General features: G+C 35.7%; 2 protein-coding genes and 2 long non-coding RNA genes across 5 annotated transcripts; 2 read left to right on the top strand and 2 right to left on the bottom strand.

The window, feature by feature from the left end:
- Positions 1-2,946: 2,946 nt before the first annotated feature.
- On the bottom strand, positions 2,947-9,717 carry LOC116296432 (uncharacterized). The gene is made up of 4 exons (XR_004197130.2): positions 9,557-9,717; positions 8,401-9,061; positions 7,835-7,911; positions 2,947-7,477 (listed from the first exon to the last, which is right to left on the bottom strand). It is a non-coding gene; the product is annotated as an uncharacterized LOC116296432 (long non-coding RNA).
- Positions 5,568-14,084, top strand: LOC116296427 (proteasome subunit beta type-5). 2 transcript variants are annotated; one of them, XM_089033885.1, is made up of 7 exons: positions 5,568-6,036; positions 10,235-10,379; positions 11,142-11,253; positions 11,960-12,059; positions 12,577-12,606; positions 12,863-13,067; positions 13,831-14,084. In XM_089033885.1, the coding sequence occupies exons 1-7, from the start codon at positions 5,962-5,964 to the stop codon at positions 13,926-13,928; spliced, it is 765 nt and encodes a 254-aa protein (XP_088890011.1). In that variant the 5' UTR covers positions 5,568-5,961; the 3' UTR covers positions 13,929-14,084. The 2 variants fall into 2 exon arrangements, with proteins under 2 accessions (XP_088890011.1, XP_031560305.2); XM_031704445.2 differs by lacking the exon at positions 5,568-6,036 and adding an exon at positions 9,734-9,995.
- Positions 10,434-15,541, bottom strand: LOC116296433 (uncharacterized). Its single transcript, XR_004197131.2, has 4 exons — positions 15,286-15,541; positions 14,852-14,914; positions 12,170-14,058; positions 10,434-11,008 (listed from the first exon to the last, which is right to left on the bottom strand). It is a non-coding gene; the product is annotated as an uncharacterized LOC116296433 (long non-coding RNA).
- Positions 15,542-16,170: 629 nt separating this feature from the next.
- Positions 16,171-17,479, top strand: LOC116296429 (uncharacterized). The gene has a single exon (XM_031704446.2). It carries the CDS (start codon positions 16,185-16,187, stop codon positions 16,950-16,952), a length of 768 nt encoding a protein of 255 aa, XP_031560306.2. The 5' UTR covers positions 16,171-16,184; the 3' UTR covers positions 16,953-17,479.
- Positions 17,480-17,636: the final 157 nt, after the last annotated feature.

Here is a 17,636-nt window from a genome sequence, read left to right as displayed (position 1 = left end):
GTGTATATGCAAACAAAGCATGGGAAGAGGCAATGAAGCAATGAATGAGTGACATGTCTATAGCCTTAATCTGAATGTGATGAAAATGTGTTAAGTGCGTGTATGTAAACAAAGCGTGGGAAGAGGCAATGAAGCGATGAGAGTGACATGTCTATTGTTTTCTGGTTGGGTTGTCATGGCAAAGGCGGTCAGTCAATAGTGTTCTTGATAAGTCTGGTCCAGGTAGAACTAAAGCAGTAGGAATCTTCTCTATTAAAATTATTAGGATATTATAATTGATATCCTAACAATTATTGTTGCCTGAAGAAAGTCATTAAGCCATCCTTTTTTTGGTTCAGCCTTTCAGGGGCCCAAACAAAAAATAAAATCCTGTCTAGGCCCATGATTGATGCGCATTTCATATTGATATGTGTATTTCATTGATATGATTCTGTCCTAAGAAAATTACCACAAAAAAACTTAGAACTTTTTCTTTGACAACTCAACCATGAAAATGAAGGGAGAAAATGAAATTTTTACTAATTATGAATATTTTAAGACTCTTTCATAAGCAATTTGTTGTCTCACTAAATAATTGCTTGGACCTAACTGAATGGGGAAATAAAAAACCTTAAAAAACAAGTTAATCAAACATTGACTCGTTTGACAGTTTGCATGAAAACACCTACTCTTGTTCAAGTATTCTTTTATAATGCTCTGTACTTAAAATCTGTTTATTTGTTATAAAAAAATCCATTGCTCCCCAATTCCCATTCCATAAAGCAACGCCCCCATGAGAGTTTGAAATAAAAAATAAAAATGGGGGATACTTCACATACAACACATTATCATTGGACTCTTCATGCAAATAGATGGCTTTTTTGCATGGCTTTTATTATTTTTCAAAAGAACTTCCTAATATTTTACTAACGATATGTTTAAAGATTATATTTGGAATTAACAATTTGCCACACTTTTCATGATGCACTTGTTAAATTATGACTAAACAGCCATCTATTTGCATGAAGTAGTCCAGCTGTTTGAGGCATGCTGCAAGCAACAATATCCCTTGAAACTTTCGTTCAGAAAATTGAAAATTGCCTTGTATCACAATCCTTTTTGGTACATTTTGGTGTTACTAAGAAATACTTGCATTAAATTTAATTTCTTTTTAATGATGTTAACTAATGGTGACTGTCGAAAGCAAAAAGTGGGACTTTGTTTACCACCAGAATATTACAAAATAGTTGTATTACGAATACAATTATTCTATTGGATCTCTTTGTCTTACCATACAAATGACAATCCATGACAAAATTGAGATTAAATTGCAACAAGGATGAAATCCTTGAAAAGTTGTGCTTCGACAAGAAGCCCTATCATTCACAAAGGATAGAATTCCACTTGTGTTTGAATTATGTTTCACATAACTATTCATAAATTTGAGAAATTATTTGAATGATTGCGTTGCGATTGCAACCTAATTGCCTTTGAGCTTGCCAGCATGCCTCAAACAGCATCATCAAGCACTGTACACAACAGCACGAATACACACACAAACATGAGTTGTCTGTAGTCCATCAATTGATTATACCATTACAGTGCAACTACTTCAACCGCGGCCACCTAGACAGGGAGAACCAATCAAATTGTAGAATGAATACAATACATTCTAACTTTGGGTAGAGGGGCCAATCAGAAAGCAGCAGAAAACAATAGCCTTTCAACATATCCTTTTATTCCCACAAGAAAATGATGATGGCTATATAGCTATTTACATTTAACATCAGGGTCAAATAAACATTCTCTTGAAGGCTAGGTTTCCGATAGGCTCGACGTTGACTTTGCATCGTTTTCGAATTCACTCAGTTCTCTGTGTCTAGGTGGCCCCTGGTTGAAGTAGTTGCACTGTAATGGTTAATTTACAATAAAGTTATACCCAGTTGTAATTGACCATATACATGAAGTGATTTTACTTGGCAACTGCATGACGTAAACACATGAATATGAATTATCTGGCACTTTACAGGGTATTACAGAACAAATTCATTTAAACCACAAATCTATAATATCAAATTAGTTCGTGTAATACTGTAAATCTCTGTTTCAAGTATACAAAAGGAAACAGATAAAAATGATGGAATTGGCAAAGAATCTGCTTGCATTGATTAATAAATCAGTCTTGTAGCCTGAAGCAAAAATTATTTGAAATCAAACTGAAAAACTATCAGTTTACATAGATCTAAAAATCATTCTTTTAGCCAAAGGCAAAAATTAAAGAAGAAATGTTAAGTTATCAAGCCAAGTAAAATCACTGAAAATACTCTGCTAGATTGCTTCCAAAAATGTTATCTGATTCGGCATCTGCTCTCCAAAGAAAATTTACCAAATTCATATTGGAACCATGGCTTGGAATTTTTGCTAGTAACCAACAATAAAGAAAATGAAATGAAATAATGGTCAATTGCAACTGGGTTTAACTTACATAGGGATGGGAGGGGTAGCTTGACAATGGGGGGAGGGGATACTCGTATGGGGGGAGGGGATACTCATATTGGGGGGAGGGGATACTCGTATGGGGGGAGGGGATACTTGTATGGGGGGAGGGGTATTCTTATTATGGGGGGAGGGGATACTCGTATGGGGGGAGGGGATACTCATATTGGGGGGAGGGGATACTTGTATGGGGGGAGGGGTATTCTTATTATGGGGGGAGGGAATACTCGTATGGGGCGAACGGGGTCTCATATGGGGGAGGTGATACTCATATGGGGGGAGCATTTATATTATTGATAGGGGACTTAGATTTTTTCAGAATCAAGGAGGAGGCACTTAGCAATTTTTGTAGGTAAGACTTAGAATTTTTTGGAGACTTTATAAATTTTCCACTTCATATCATTTCTTCTTTGACTTGTAAGCTTGTTGTTACTTGTGTTATTGTTGTAAAAATAAAGTTTGATTTTGGACTTAGTGGTTTTCCTTTGTTTTTTAATGAATTCCATCTTTACCCTCTCCACGCCCTTTTTGGACTTACAAAAAAAAAATACCTCCCTGAGGTCCCACCAGCACCAAGTCTAACTACCCCGGTAGACCAGGACCAGGCAGTACTTACTGTCCCGACAAGAGCCATCTTATGAAACCACAACCAGGTGGCTGCTCTGATGTAGAAGACTGCTGATAAGGATATCAGACTCTGACCCCCTACAGACTCGTGAGAGTACCTTGATGGCAAGCCAGCCTTTTTACTGTGAAGATTAGTGCAATTAGGAGACTTCTAAGATAACCATGCCCCACTACCCATAGGTTTTACTGCACAACAGTGATGTATATCTTAGAGTGATGTGATCAATAGACTTAAGGCGGTATTCAGACATCCATAAAGTGTATGTGATTATCAAGACTGGTTTGTGAAGGCTAAAATAACGAAGTTTCTAGGCTACTAACTTGTGAAAAATGAGCTGGTCTATCCCGAAAAGGAAACTACCACCATGTAATTTAATATGAAAAGCTAACATGGACTCTTTACCATGAACAATCTATTTGTTTCCCTAAAGGACTAAGGCCTATAATGTATTCAATTAAGTATTAATGTATTCAGAGTCTGCTAAGGGACTGGGTCTATAATTAATTCAATTAAGTATTAATGTATTCAGAGTCTGCTAAGGGACTGGGTTTATTATTTATTTAATTAAGTATTAATGTATTCAGAGTCTGCTAAGGGGCTGGGTTTATTATTTATTTAATTAAGTATTAATGTATTCAGAGTCTGCTAAAGGGCTGGGTCTATAATATGTTCAATTAAGTATTAATGTATTCAGAGTCTGCTAAGGGGCTGGGCATCTGACTTACTGATTTGTTTCATTTTTAATTGCTTATGTGTCCCTAGGGATCCAAATGTCACTTGTATTCACTTATCTTCATTATTATAATAGACTGTTTGCATAACGCTTTTATTTTCACTACCAAAATACTTCCAAAATTTTCTATCTTATCTCGATGAGTAACTGAATAAGATTTTGGTGATTGTAGTAACATGTACATGACTGCAATAATGCAAACAGCCTATTAAATAATGAGTGGGGGAAAAGAATGCACTTTTTTAAAAGAGTTGGCAGCTGATGCAAGTAGATTTTGTATGGCACAGTGGATGAAATTCATGCCGATAATGAGAACCATTTAAATATTACAACATGGAACATGTCGTCATTCATACAAAATCTACTCTAATCAATTTAATGAAGAAAAAACTCAGCTGTAGCTTAATGCCAGTAAGTTGTTTGTTTAGATTAGTGGTTTGAATCTTTTTAAAAATTCTGAAAGTTTATTCCTATCTCTTTAATATTTAAGGGAAAGAGAGAGCCTTAGTTTAATCCTTAGTTTAACCTTATCTGATCTTACTTTTTATCTCTTTCTTGTATTTAACCTAAGATTCAGTTATTTCACTAGCAAAAACTTCTCGGCAGAAGTACATGAGCCATAATAAACCGATACAAAATGATTGCAAGTGACTTTAGTTGTAATGACTTTCAACAACATGTATCATGATTTCATCAAATTGGAGCTCAAAACAAGATCTAATTTTTGCCAAGGTTTGATTCAAAATAATTTTAAATTTGACTCAAAATAGTTTGAAAATTTTGGACAGCTTGTGCATATAATACAAGTGCTTTGGACATGGTAAAACAACTCTTGGTTTTACTTGTAATGATAGTTTCAATCCATCAAGAGATTTTCTTTCTTGGTTGTGAGGTATGGTGTTTCAATGCCATTTTTTGTGGCTCACCTTGTCCTCTCTATTGATTTTTTTTCCATTTTACATAACCTTTTTGGGTTTCAATTTCATTGTATGCACTTTTGTCTATTCAGGATTTTGCACAGCTGAATTATTCTGGTCTAAACGCTTAATATATAAATATCAATGAGTCAAATTGTACAAGACTTTTATTGTAAACAACGAACCTTTTTGCAGTTTTTATTCAGATCAGAATAATAAAAACAAAATTCCAAATGGTAATGTTTTGAGCTTGAGCAATTTTTGACAAGTTGTCTTTTTGGCAAAGCACATTGTCTTTGAATTAACATATTTTAATCAATGATACATGTTTTATAACTTGAACAAAAGATTTTCAAATGATTCAAACCATTTGCTGTCAATTTTAAGTCACTTGCTTTTTGGGGTCAATACTTCAATTATGCTGGTAATTTTTTAAATTGGCTTTCAATTAATATTGGTAAAATCCTACATGAACGTTTTAATCAAGACCTCAGTTTCATAAAATATCGGTTACAGGTAGTTTTTGATTTTGTTTCTGTGATTCTTTGAAAATAAGATGTTTGAAAATTACTTTAATATTTTGCTGTTTCTTCATGTTAAATTTTTGTTTTTTTTCACAAGTTTTTTTTTCACAGTTAATGCATTTTGCTTGTAAAGACATGAAGAATTATAACATCCAGAATTTATTTTTTCTTTACCTGTTTTTGTATTTATTTAATAGTCAAGAACATTTTAAGATTGTTTTAATATTATTTTGTAATAACTTTTTTAATAATATTTTTTTAAAAGAAACTGAGGTCTTGTTTTTGCTGGTGAAATAACTTATTAAATTACAATCCTATAATAGCACCTTGTGTATCAGTCTAGCCGAACATCATTCACGCAAGATTAGGTCACCTAGAAATGATTCAACTCCTAGTCTTCCCAGCTTGATAATCTACTTGTATGAAAGTCTGAATGGTGTCTTATGCAAGTCTATTGAGCACACCGCCTCTAAGTTATCACTGCTGTACACACCCATGAATAGTACGATATGATTATCTTTGCTCCTAATTGCACTAACCTTCACATTGACTGGCATCCATGCCATCAGCGCACTCACACGAAATCTGCTGAGAGCCATCACCCGGTATCCTTACCGACAACCTCCAACTTCAGAGCAGTCATCTGATCATGGCCTCAAGGTTAGACTCTGCCGAGAATCAGCAATGTTGTACCGCCTTTTATGGTTTCCTGGCCTGGTGGGGCAGCTTCTGTTAGGTGCTGGCAGGACCTCGTGGGAGGTATCAAGTGTATTTCATTTTTGTGGTATACAAACAATAAATGATAATAATTATTAGATCCAGGAGAGTGTTTCTATCAACACTAGAGATAAATGTCTGTGCATGCTAGGAGGCAATTAGTTGAAACTAGCTTTGTGCTTTGCACTTATTTTTTCAAAAGCAAAATTTGCTTTCAATTTTATATGAAAAATAGAATTCATGAAATGTCAAAAAGGTAACTCTTGCATATCAATTCTTTCACATGAATGAAAGAGGTTTGCAAATAATACAGACTCTTTGTCCCACAAAAGTATACCACCCTTCCTTTTTTGTTAAGTCAGAAATTCTTTTCCCACATAATTATTTCAGTTGATTTAGTTATTGGAAAATTAACTAAAAGCAAGCATGCACAGACATTTATCTCTAGTATTGTTGCTATCTAGCTGGGTTCTCAGTAGATACAGTATCTATGTGAAATTAAAATTAAAGCCAAATAAACTGAAACATAAAGTCAAAGGTTTTTTCTCTTTTCTTCCCTTTTTCCCCCTGTTTGGTTTTTACTGAGAACCCTAACTAGGTTTGATTAATTTTTGAAGTTTTTGATTAGATTATGCATTTTTTCCAGGCTGGAATTTTTTGATATAATCCATTGCCAATTCCTATTTGATTTTCAGTATTAATGCTTCACTCTCCTGTACCTAATACTTTAGCTGGAGGACTGGCTATGAAAATTAGTCGGAAAACATTTGTTTTTTTTAAATTTGAAATGAGTAGACCATGGTTAATATTATTGCATTTTCAAATCATTTTATAAATATAAACATCAAAAATGCAGAAATTCCTAACTTTTGTTTGTAGAATATTTTGATATGGTAATTTCTTTTTTCATTTAGCTTAGGATTTTTTTTTTTTTTTTTTACTTGCTTGGATTTTTTTGGTACAGTATTTAAGAAGTATTTATCCTTAGCAAAAATTAAACTCAAAATTTTGATACTAGTAAAAAAACAAAAATTAATAAAATTACTGTATGTATAATGATAGCTAGTTTAGCCAGTCCTCCAGCCCAGTTATTTACTCTTTTTTTTTTCTATTTTGTCCCACATTTCAATTTTATCTTCAGGACTGGAAATTAAAAAAAGAATGTTGCAAGATATAAAATTTTGGTTGCAGTCTCTTAACTTTCGTAAAGAGTTAGTTTTTGGTGAAATTGCTAATAGGAAAAAATATAATCACAAAATAAACATTTTAAATAATGTTTGCAACTGTAATTTCCAGCCCTGTGTTTCTTTCTTTTTTTTTTTTTTTTTTTTTTTTTCTTTTTTTCTAGCAAATCTTTAAGTTTTGCTTTATCCTTTTTCCTGTTATTTATGGTTTCTTGTTTCTTCTCTATCTTCTTGGCTGCATGTCATCTCAACATTGCTGGGGTGGAATCTTTCTTTATCATGACATTTTCTTGTTTTATCTGCAAGTAAAGTACATTATTTTTAATACAAATTAATCCTACAGGTAATAATACTAGCAACCCTAAAATCTAGTTTCATTTGTGAAATCTTTCCAAAAGAAGTTACTGCAATTTTCATAAACATGCGAACTCTGTGTCTGCGAGCTGCACACTTGAAATGTGATTTTTCGCTGTCACCAGTAAAAAATATGAAAGGTACCGACTGATTAGGTGAAAAAATGACATTTTTGGATTATACAAACAATAAGCAGATGAGGGGATTTGAGAGGTTACTGGAACTCTCTCGGCTTTTTTTTTTTTTTCCACTGTATGCTTTATTTTAGTATACTGGCTAAAAGTACAACTATCTTTACTTACTTGTTTGTCACTCAAGAGTATCTCATGCTTGTTTCTGTATTTCATTATCACAAACAGGGAATGCTATTGCAGACAAGCTGTTGAATAAAGCAAATTAAGAGGTTACATGTTGTACTTTTTTGACCACCTAAGTACCAGAAAAGCAAGGTGTAATTACTGTTTTCTATAAACATGCAAACTCTGTAGCTGCAAGCTGAATGCTGAAATTTGGTTTTTCGCTGCTGTCAATCAAAACTAATCAGTCAATACCCTAATCAGTCAAAACCAAATTCCAATGGAAAAATCACAACTACGGAGTTTGCATGTTTTTGATAATAGAAGTAACTTTAGCGATAAATTAAGGCAAAGATTTGACCAGATAAGTTTCAAAATTCTGGCTGGACATTGTCCGATGACTGGCCATTATATTTAGCTCTGTTGTGTACAAGAAAATGTAAGTTTTTAATAATAATTTATTATAATATCGGTGAAAAACCTAACAATTTTAGCTTGGTTGCAAACTCTGTAAATGTAACAGCCTCCAGCCCCCCAAAACCAATTTCCCTTATATTTCACTAAATACCTACCTAATGATTCCACCTCCATCTCCTCCAATCCTCTGAGCAGGGCTTTAGATTCACAATACATCTAGCTGAAAGCTACTTGAGCTTTCATGGCTAGAGCAACATATGAGTTAAGCCCAGACCTTATGGTGTAATAAACCAGGTAAAGCCACAGTACATATCACCTGGTAGATATCCGTAGGACATCAAGGGTAAAATGGCCTAGAAGGTCACAACAGTCTCTTTATAAACCAGGTTGAGCCACAGTACATATCTCTTCATGGTAATTCTTTATCATTTTCAACACAGTCTCTTAGAATTAACCAAGTCACAGTGCATATCATCAGGTAGATACACCTGTATCTGGTCATCAAAGTAGAAACTTTAGTGTTTCATTATTCTTCCTTATTTTCTCCTCATCTTTCATTATAAAGTACCATGTATATACTGTAGAAGTACAGATATATCATTTTTTTACCAAGCCATTCCATGATGTACTTGAAGTCTCATTTCTTCAACATGTCAATCATCTTGGCAAGTATTGCATTATTTTTTCCTCAGCTTCTAACACAATTTACCAGTGTCTGGTATAGTGGTATGGACTTGTTCTTCATGTCCAGGTGTAATACAATTGAGTTATGCTGCCTGATGTTTATAGTGGATAATATTTCTCACATCTTGACAACTGCAAAACAAAATTTAATTTTAGTGATAAATACATTATGACAACTTTATACGGTCATAACAATCTTAATATTTTGGGGAGGGGAGGGGTGAGGGAAGTTTCTCATAAAAATATTGAAACTAAAACTTTTCTTTATCTAAAGAGAGAGTTCACAAAAACTATTACTGCTTATGATACTAGCCCATTCTATAAACATATTAAAAAAATACTACATTATCAACAAACAAATTAGGTGGAGGGTTGGGGAATATAAATTTTCTTCAAATTTTTATTACAATATACACACAAAAGTTTTCCTTTATACAAAGAGACCTTCTTAAAACCTTTCAAATGTTCCTCTAACCTATATATTTCACATAAAACTAAAGAAAACCAGAGTTTTAAACACGAGAAGACCAAGAACGAGGACATGTTCGTCGTCACGTGTCCAAGTCAGGAGTAGAAATTCGGTCATAAAACACTGAAAAAATGCAACAAAAATAAAACAAAACTTACCTTCCATGACTTTCGTATGTTCTTTGCTATTTCTATATGGAAACTGCTGGAATAAAACTGATTTTGATTGTAAAATTCAGCTAGAATTGGCGAAGACATTTTCTTCAACAAAAACGTGTCCTCCTCCAAGGTGACAATATGCAAATTACCGGCGTGAATATCCCGAACAGACTGGACACTAGTGCCGAGTGTCATCCGACATTCTTTCGAGCGCATCCGAAGTAGTTCCGGATTATTCCGAATCATAAACTCGCCCCAGTTCTTCTTTATCGAGATATTCAAGATGGCGGCTCATTCTGTGGCGAGTACTTATCAGAACTTCTCGTTAAATGATGTCTTTGGGAAGCCGAAATCTCTTATGAACCAGCAAGAAATACAAAGTGAATTAGCTCCTGATTTTATGAATGATTGCCGATTTGCTGTGCCGTCAGGAATGGATGTAGGTTTTAGTTTTTTTGTGTGTGAACAATTGTCAAAAATGCTTAGTCACGGACCTCATGGAAAAATTGTACTTTCATAAAAAAAAGAAAGGTTCATGCAAGATATGTTCAAAACAAACCTTTTTAATGGAGTTTAGCCTATTAGTATCTAGATCATCGTTGGTTTCTATCAAAGCAAACATCTGTTTGATTGTTATTGTATGAAAAGATCACAAAATGGTTGCTTTCACATTTTCAGCCGGTCGAGTTTCTGAAACCTTTTAGCAATGGAGAAAGCGATGTAAAAATCCAATTTGACCATGGAACGACTACACTGGCCTTCAAATTCAAGCATGGTGTTATTGTAGCTGTTGATTCAAGAGCAACAGCTGGCTCTTATATAGGTTTGTTAGTTTACATTTTAAGATATACACTAAATATATATTGACACTTTAATAAAGTCTTTATTATTTTTATTATTATTATTTATTATTATTGTGATATTAGATAAACTAACTGGACTTGGATGCTAAATCTAATTATCATTATATAGATTAGACTAGCTTTCTTATATTAGTGAAAGGTATATGGCACTGACTTATAGCACTTTCCTGGTACATTATGCCATAACATTAAAATGTTGCTCCTGCTAGATCTCTGTTAACTAACTGACGAGAATATTGAAATCCTTTTGCCACAACATAAAATGTTCGCTCAGGCTAGACCCCCCTCCCCAAACGTATTAAAGACATTATTGAAAAGCTTACTTAATCAGACACAAGATTTGATGATGGGCTCAAGATAATGGCCATTCATCAGACAGTGCCCAGGTCAACAGACAGTGCCCGGTCAACAGACAGCATCAGGTCAACAGACAATGTCAAACAATCTCCAGTCATAATTATTGGACTTGTCCAGCCAAACACTTCTTAGACCATCCCTCTTGATATTGACTGCTACATGTATTGATCCCTCTAATGTGGCCAGTCATCATGTCCAACAATTGAACAACCATTATTTTTAGTCATGCAGACTGTAGTGTAAATAAATAGATGTGAATGTCTCATGCAGACTGTAGTATAAATAAATAGATGTGAATTGTCTGGTCTCTCCAAAGTTGGACTCCATATTTGGTAATCATTGGCCAATTTGTTTTTTAATTTTAGCTTCACAGACTGTCAAAAAGGTCATTGAAATCAATCCTTATCTTCTGGGTACTATGGCTGGAGGAGCTGCTGATTGTTCATTCTGGGAGAGACTTCTTGCCAAACAGTGCAGGTAAAGTATTGTGTTTATATTGTGGTTATGCTTCAGCAATAGATATCCAGACAGAGAGGTTTGTACCTCTTGTGAGAAAAGGAATTATTATAGACCTAATTCATCTTTATGCAATGTTTTCCCACTAACTAGGCCGTTAAACAAAGAAATAATACTTGTGGGAATGACACGAGTGAATTCAGACCATATGTCATTCCCACAAGTATTATTTCTTTGTTTAACAGTGGTGCATAAGAAGACACATGAATATGGATACAACTCAAACAAGGCATCTCATTCTCGAGAAAATGAAATATGGACTGAAGTGGGTAAACATTGTACCATTATGAATTAGGTCTATAGAGGCTTTGCATCATCACATGATGGCAGCCATGACAGGAGGCAGGAACAATGGAATTTGTTCTAATCTGATTTACATGACAAAGAATTCCATTTCCCAGGAGAAAAAGGCTCTATTGTTGTGCCTCCTGTCATGGCTGCCATCACGTGATGGTCCAAATGTCTCTGTTGATTCTCAAACTTCAAAACATTCAAGAAATTCTGTGAATAATACTGGAATACAAGAATATACATGCTCCTTCTTCACATCACTCCCACACTTTCAATATTCCAGCATAAGATGTTGAGCGTTTGTGTGGGGAACACTGATATTTCTAGGATGATAACAATGATGTACTAATAAAGCCTTTTCTCATCATATTTTCAGGATCTATGAGCTACGTAACAAAGAAAGGATATCAGTTGCTGCAGCCTCTAAAATCCTGGCCAACATGGTGTATTATTACAAAGGCATGGGTTTGTCAATGGTAGGGCAGCACTTCATTTAAAAACTTTTTAAAAAATACTTTAGTAGGTCTTGGAGAGCAAAAGAAAAACTAGGCATCAATATATCTAAAGAAATAAAAGTGTTCATTACTTTGAGTTAGAGTACTTGCAGGATTTGAAGTCAAAATTCTGACCCTTCTCCACACTCCCAGGATTTTAGCTGCTAGGGTCTTTTCCTTGAGTAGCTCCAAGCATTTTTCATATAGTCATTTTGATACATTGAAAGCAATAGTAAACTTATTAGTGTAAGCTACAATTACTAATACAGTGATGAATATAAGGACTGGACAGTCGCCAGTCATCCTTATTGGCCAAATTAGTTTTAGCTCAGTCATACCTTGTTACTGGTCAAAAATGACCAGCAAGGCAAAGATTTGACCTGAGAAATTCTAATACTATCCAGACATGTCGTCTAATGACTGGGCATTATTTTTAGCCCTGCAAAACCACTTGTTTCACAAGTTAGCAATCAGTAAACTTGTGTTTGTTTGTCTTCAGGGTACTATGATCTGTGGCTGGGACAAAAAGGTAAGTTTGCTCTTCTTGAGAATTGGTTACAAATGCAGTAGAAATAGAAGAAAACTACTGATGTCATTTTCCATCTCAGAGCCCTTATTCCTATATATCTCTGGCAAAGAATCAACTTCAAGGGTCTGGGTGATTTTGACAAGAGTCCAACATTTCTTGGTAGAGAAACCAAAAGGAATAAAGCCTCTGGAACTGAATTGATAATTCATTCATATTCTTAAATGATTTTCTGATTTCCTGTTATTGTAATTTACAGGGTCCTGGTCTGTACTACGTAGACAGTGATGGAACAAGACTCAGTAATGATATGTTTTCAGTTGGTTCTGGGTCGACCTATGCCTATGGTGTCCTAGACAGTGGATATAAATATGATCTGACTCCAGAAAAAGCATATGACCTTGGCATAAGGGCTATCTACCATGCAACTCACAGAGATGCCTACAGTGGAGGTGTTGTGAACCGTAAGTAAAATCCTTGTCTTACCTTTGAATTATTGGCTTCCAAAGATAATAGACCTCCTCAGCTCTGACGTAATGTTGTCCCATTTCAGACCACGTGTCATTCCCTAGTGTATCATTTCGTTGTTTAAGGTTTGCGCTCTGTTGCACATTTGAAGACACATGAATATGGATACAACTCAAACAAAGAATATTATTCTCAAGGGAATGACACGTGGTCTGAAATGGAACAACATTACGCTTGAACGCTCCAGAGCCGAGGAGGTCTATTGTGGGATGACAGCTTGAAAACCGTACTCAGCCTATAGACTTTTTTGGGATAGTGAACATGGTGCATTCTAGTGTTGCTTCAAGAAGAACATCTTTTGCTCATCATGCCTTATTAGCCATTCAGAGGTTGCGGAAAGAACTTGGTAAAATCAAGTTGGCATTGTAGTGCAATGTGGAAATGTTTTAGGGTAAAAATAGATGCCTGGAAATATGAAGTGTCCCTTAAGACAGACCACACCGACTGCAATTCCAACTTGACCCAGCTTTTCCCACAACATGGAGATTTTCGTACCAAAGCTAGACCAGAATGCAACCTGCTAATGAAACACAAAAAAGCTTATTGAAAAATTCTAAATATATAATTGCTAATGAATGCTGCACATTTCAGTATAGAAGTCTCACATCCTTTTTGTTGTTGTTGTTGTTGTTGTTGTTGTTGTTGAAGAAAGTGCATAAGTGGTACACCATTCTTACCTAGTTTGACTTCTTGTTTCAGTATACCACATGAAAGAGACAGGCTGGATCAAGGTGTCTCAGACTGATGTAGCTAAACTACACTACCAGTTCCAGAAAGAGAAATTATTTAGGTTCTAGTAAATGAATCTCTCATGAATAAAACTAACATTTCCCATTTCTCTAAACCTTTTTCTCCATCTTGTAATTCATTGTTAGTCTGAAGCTTGTGGTTATGACAGAATCACAAATAAAGAATGTGCTTGTCCTTCTGAATTAAAAAAAGTTTGAGTAAAATATGTGTTATTATTTTTGTGACTCCATTCATTATGGTCCAATGAGTGAATAAGAAGGAAACTTAAACAATGTGTAAAATAGTTTGCACACACCTAAGTGTAGTAAGGGAGCATTCATTTTTAGCAGGTTAGGAGGGGGTGGGCCAAAGGAATCCACGGGAAAACCCTTAAATTTCTACCTAGTCAAAAAGCAGGGCCATTAAATATTTCATACTACATAAAGGGAGGGTCAATAATTCAACTAATTTCAAGGGGAGGGTCACTTATTATGCAGACAGAAGAAAAGGGGGCTAAAGATTTTACATTACTGTTCTATGTTACATGTGCACTTAATAACTGGTCAGGACTAAGAAGTTGGTTTCCAGTATGAGTTGAAATGCATACATATAATTGAAGTCCTGTTTAGGGAGAGGGGAAGGCGGTCTGAATAATCCATAATCCTGGGTAAATTCTATCCGAGTTTTGAGTTTTGTAAACAAATTTATCCTTAAAATAGATGACCCATAAAAATCCTTAATCCTAAAATGCAACACTAATAATTTGCAATCTTTAAATTTAGTGGCCAGTGATCTGTATCGCTCCTCTAAAAACCCTGAATAATCAGGGTCGGATCCAGGGGGAGGGGGGAGGGGAGGGGGAGGGGGGAGGGGAGGGGGAGGGGAGAGGACGTGGGGGATTTTTTTTCTCATAATAATAAACATAATAAACTTAACCCTCCGAATCCTGGATCCGCTAATGAATAATCACATAATCCTAAATTTTTATTACCTTTCAGAAATCCCATTGGAAAAGTAGCTTTAGTTTTCGGTCACGTCAAGTAAGGAAAGGTACCTGGAATGAGATATTAGAATAAAATCTCAGAAAAAAATTTCACTGTCCATAGAATAAATGAAATGGAAACGCAACCTGAGCATCGCGCACTCTATGCATGAGGCAATAGCAATGATGAAAATGTTGTGGTGAATAGGTGTCTTTCGTAGCAGTATTTCCCCAAGGGTTGCGCGGAATACTTTAAGCTATGTGCCTTCAGAATAATTTATCCAATATGGAAAACTTTACAAGCAAAATCGTTAACACTGTTTTTTAGAGCTTTTTTCCGCGCAAGCGCGACTTGAGCGAAGACTTCCACACTTTTTGCGTTAGTGACCACTTCGCTTACTAAAAATGCAAGACACTACGAATCAGTGTTCCTTAAAACATACCTTCTTCTTGATTTTTCTGTTCTCCTTTATTTTTAGCCCGTAAAATTCTCGTTTTTCTTGTCCTTGCTTCTCATCCTCCTCCTCCTCCTCCTTATCCATCATCATCTTCTTCTTCTTCTTCTTCTTCTTCTTCTTCTTCTCCTCAGATCTAGTACTTTAAAAGATGATTCACTTTAAATCAAAAAGGCACAATATTTCTTTAGGGACTGGTCATTATTTATCGAGAGGGGGGCCTGGTGCATTATGAAATATGCTTTCCTTGATTTTTTCTGACCCCCCCCCCCCCCCCCCCCTTCTTTTTATGCATGATTTTTGATGGTTTTGCTGATTTTTGCTTAAACCTATGCATAAAAAATACTGACCCACTCCCTATTTGCACCAGGCCCCCCTCTCGATAAATAATGACCAGTCCCTTACTAATTTTTTTCCCACTCATGCACGATTTTCCAGCCGCACTACTTGGCTTCTGAGAACACAAAATAACGCATCCATTTATTCTGACACACGGGCAAATACAGGCTTCATTTAAACAATTGGCTTTTGAATATTATTACTGAAAGAATAAGCTAATCTGTAATATTTTTTCATAGCATCGTATTTCCCTTGGGTTCTAACCAAGAGAAAAATCAAATTCACATTCTCAATATTCCTTCACCAGTTTGGTCCACTATTACTCTCTTGCCACCTCCCATCCCTTTTCTCAATCCAAGGTTGATGTTCTCAAGGCACCCGGCAAAGGTGGATAACGAATGCAGTGCAAAGAAATAGCAAGGACGGAGTAAAAGACTCAGATTCTTGATATCTCTTGAAATCTCCAAAGTACATGTAACCACCTATATTTCCTCTAATATACTGACACAAAAACCGAGCTTGGGTTCCCTGTGTATAAGTTAGACAAGATGGAAGGTCAGGAGCGAAACCTGAGGAACGTGTTTGTCACTGGCTGTAATCGAGGAATAGGACTCGAGTTTGTCAAGCAGTTTCTTCACCTTCCAAAACCTCCTCAAAATATATTCGCCACTTGTAGAGCTTTGCAGCATGAAGAATCTCAAGAACTCCGGAATCTCACTCAAGAACATCCCAACTTACACCTTCTGCAGCTAGATGTGACCAATGAAGAAGATATTGCAAAAGTTGCAGCTGAAGTCGGTAAAGTCTTAGGAGAAGAGGGCTTGAACTTGGTCATTAACAATGCTGGGTTGTATTTGGCAGAAGATCTAAAGGATGTTACAGCAGATCATATGATGCAAGCATTTCAAACTAACACCGTAGGCCCTCTGATGATCATAAAAGCGTTGCTTCCATTCTTGAAGCCGCGAGCAGCACTAGAAGACCCGACTAGTGGTGTACCTAATAAGGCAGTCATCGCGAACCTTTCTTCAAGGACTGCGTCTGTTGCTTACAATACCTCTGGTAAAATGTATCCTTCACGAGCAAGCAAAGCCGCTCTCAACATCATTACAAAGTCACTGAGTGTGGATTTGAAGCCCGACGGTATAACTGCGATAGTTATAAATCCAGGGTGGGTGAAGACACGTGCTGGGGGGGCAAACGCTTTGATCACAACACAAGAAAGTGTTTCAGGGATGATGAGAGTTATCTCATCTTTAGATCAGAGTAAAACTGGCATGTTCTTCGATTACAAAGGAGAAATTGTTCCATGGTAAGAAAGTACTTCATTTCTAGCTATTCCTTTCAATTTTTGACACTCATTGACACTTTAATAAACTAATGGACACTAAAGGCATTAAAGGCACCTGTTGTAGCAATAACCAGACAAAGAATACAAAAACACTCATTAAAAAAACTTTGGTATGTGACATGTAAAAGCAAAAACAAAGATTTCAGGTAACCGTTTGACCCTGTCATCACAACTGAGGACAGAATTTAGTAAATTACATATCCAACTCAGAAAAAAGGCAAATTTACATTCTCAATATTCCTGCACCAGTTTAATATGGGCAAAGTGAACCTCTTCGAGGTTCATCCCTAAAATTGGCCCATTACTTTTTGACCACCTCCCACCCCTCTTCTTAATCCTAGACCCACGACAACGGTGGATAATATATGCAGTGCTGTCCTCGAAGTGCAGGGTAAAAGGGAATACAAATCAAGGGGGGGCAAGGTTAAAAATACAAACAGAAATCTGGAAATACATGTATATCAAAACAAGTATTAAATTATTAAAATTTTAGGGTCTTTTCTGGATTACCTACGGTCCTAAGCTGAATAAAACACTCAAGTCAAAATTAGACTGCTGAGATACGTGAAAAGTATTCTAAACGAGGGGAGGAGGGGGGTTGTATTTTAAGGAGACATTTTGTCCTCGCCCCAGTCTCTCCTCGTGTATT

Source organism: Actinia tenebrosa, unplaced genomic scaffold (assembly GCF_029948245.1).
Source record: "Actinia tenebrosa isolate PJP-AT-01 unplaced genomic scaffold, QUT_ActTen_1.0 PGA_scaffold2__45_contigs__length_23673736, whole genome shotgun sequence".
Lineage (NCBI taxonomy): Eukaryota > Metazoa > Cnidaria > Anthozoa > Actiniaria > Actiniidae > Actinia > Actinia tenebrosa.
Note: the sequence above shows the minus strand (reverse complement) of the source record. Positions and strands in the feature narration are given on the sequence as shown.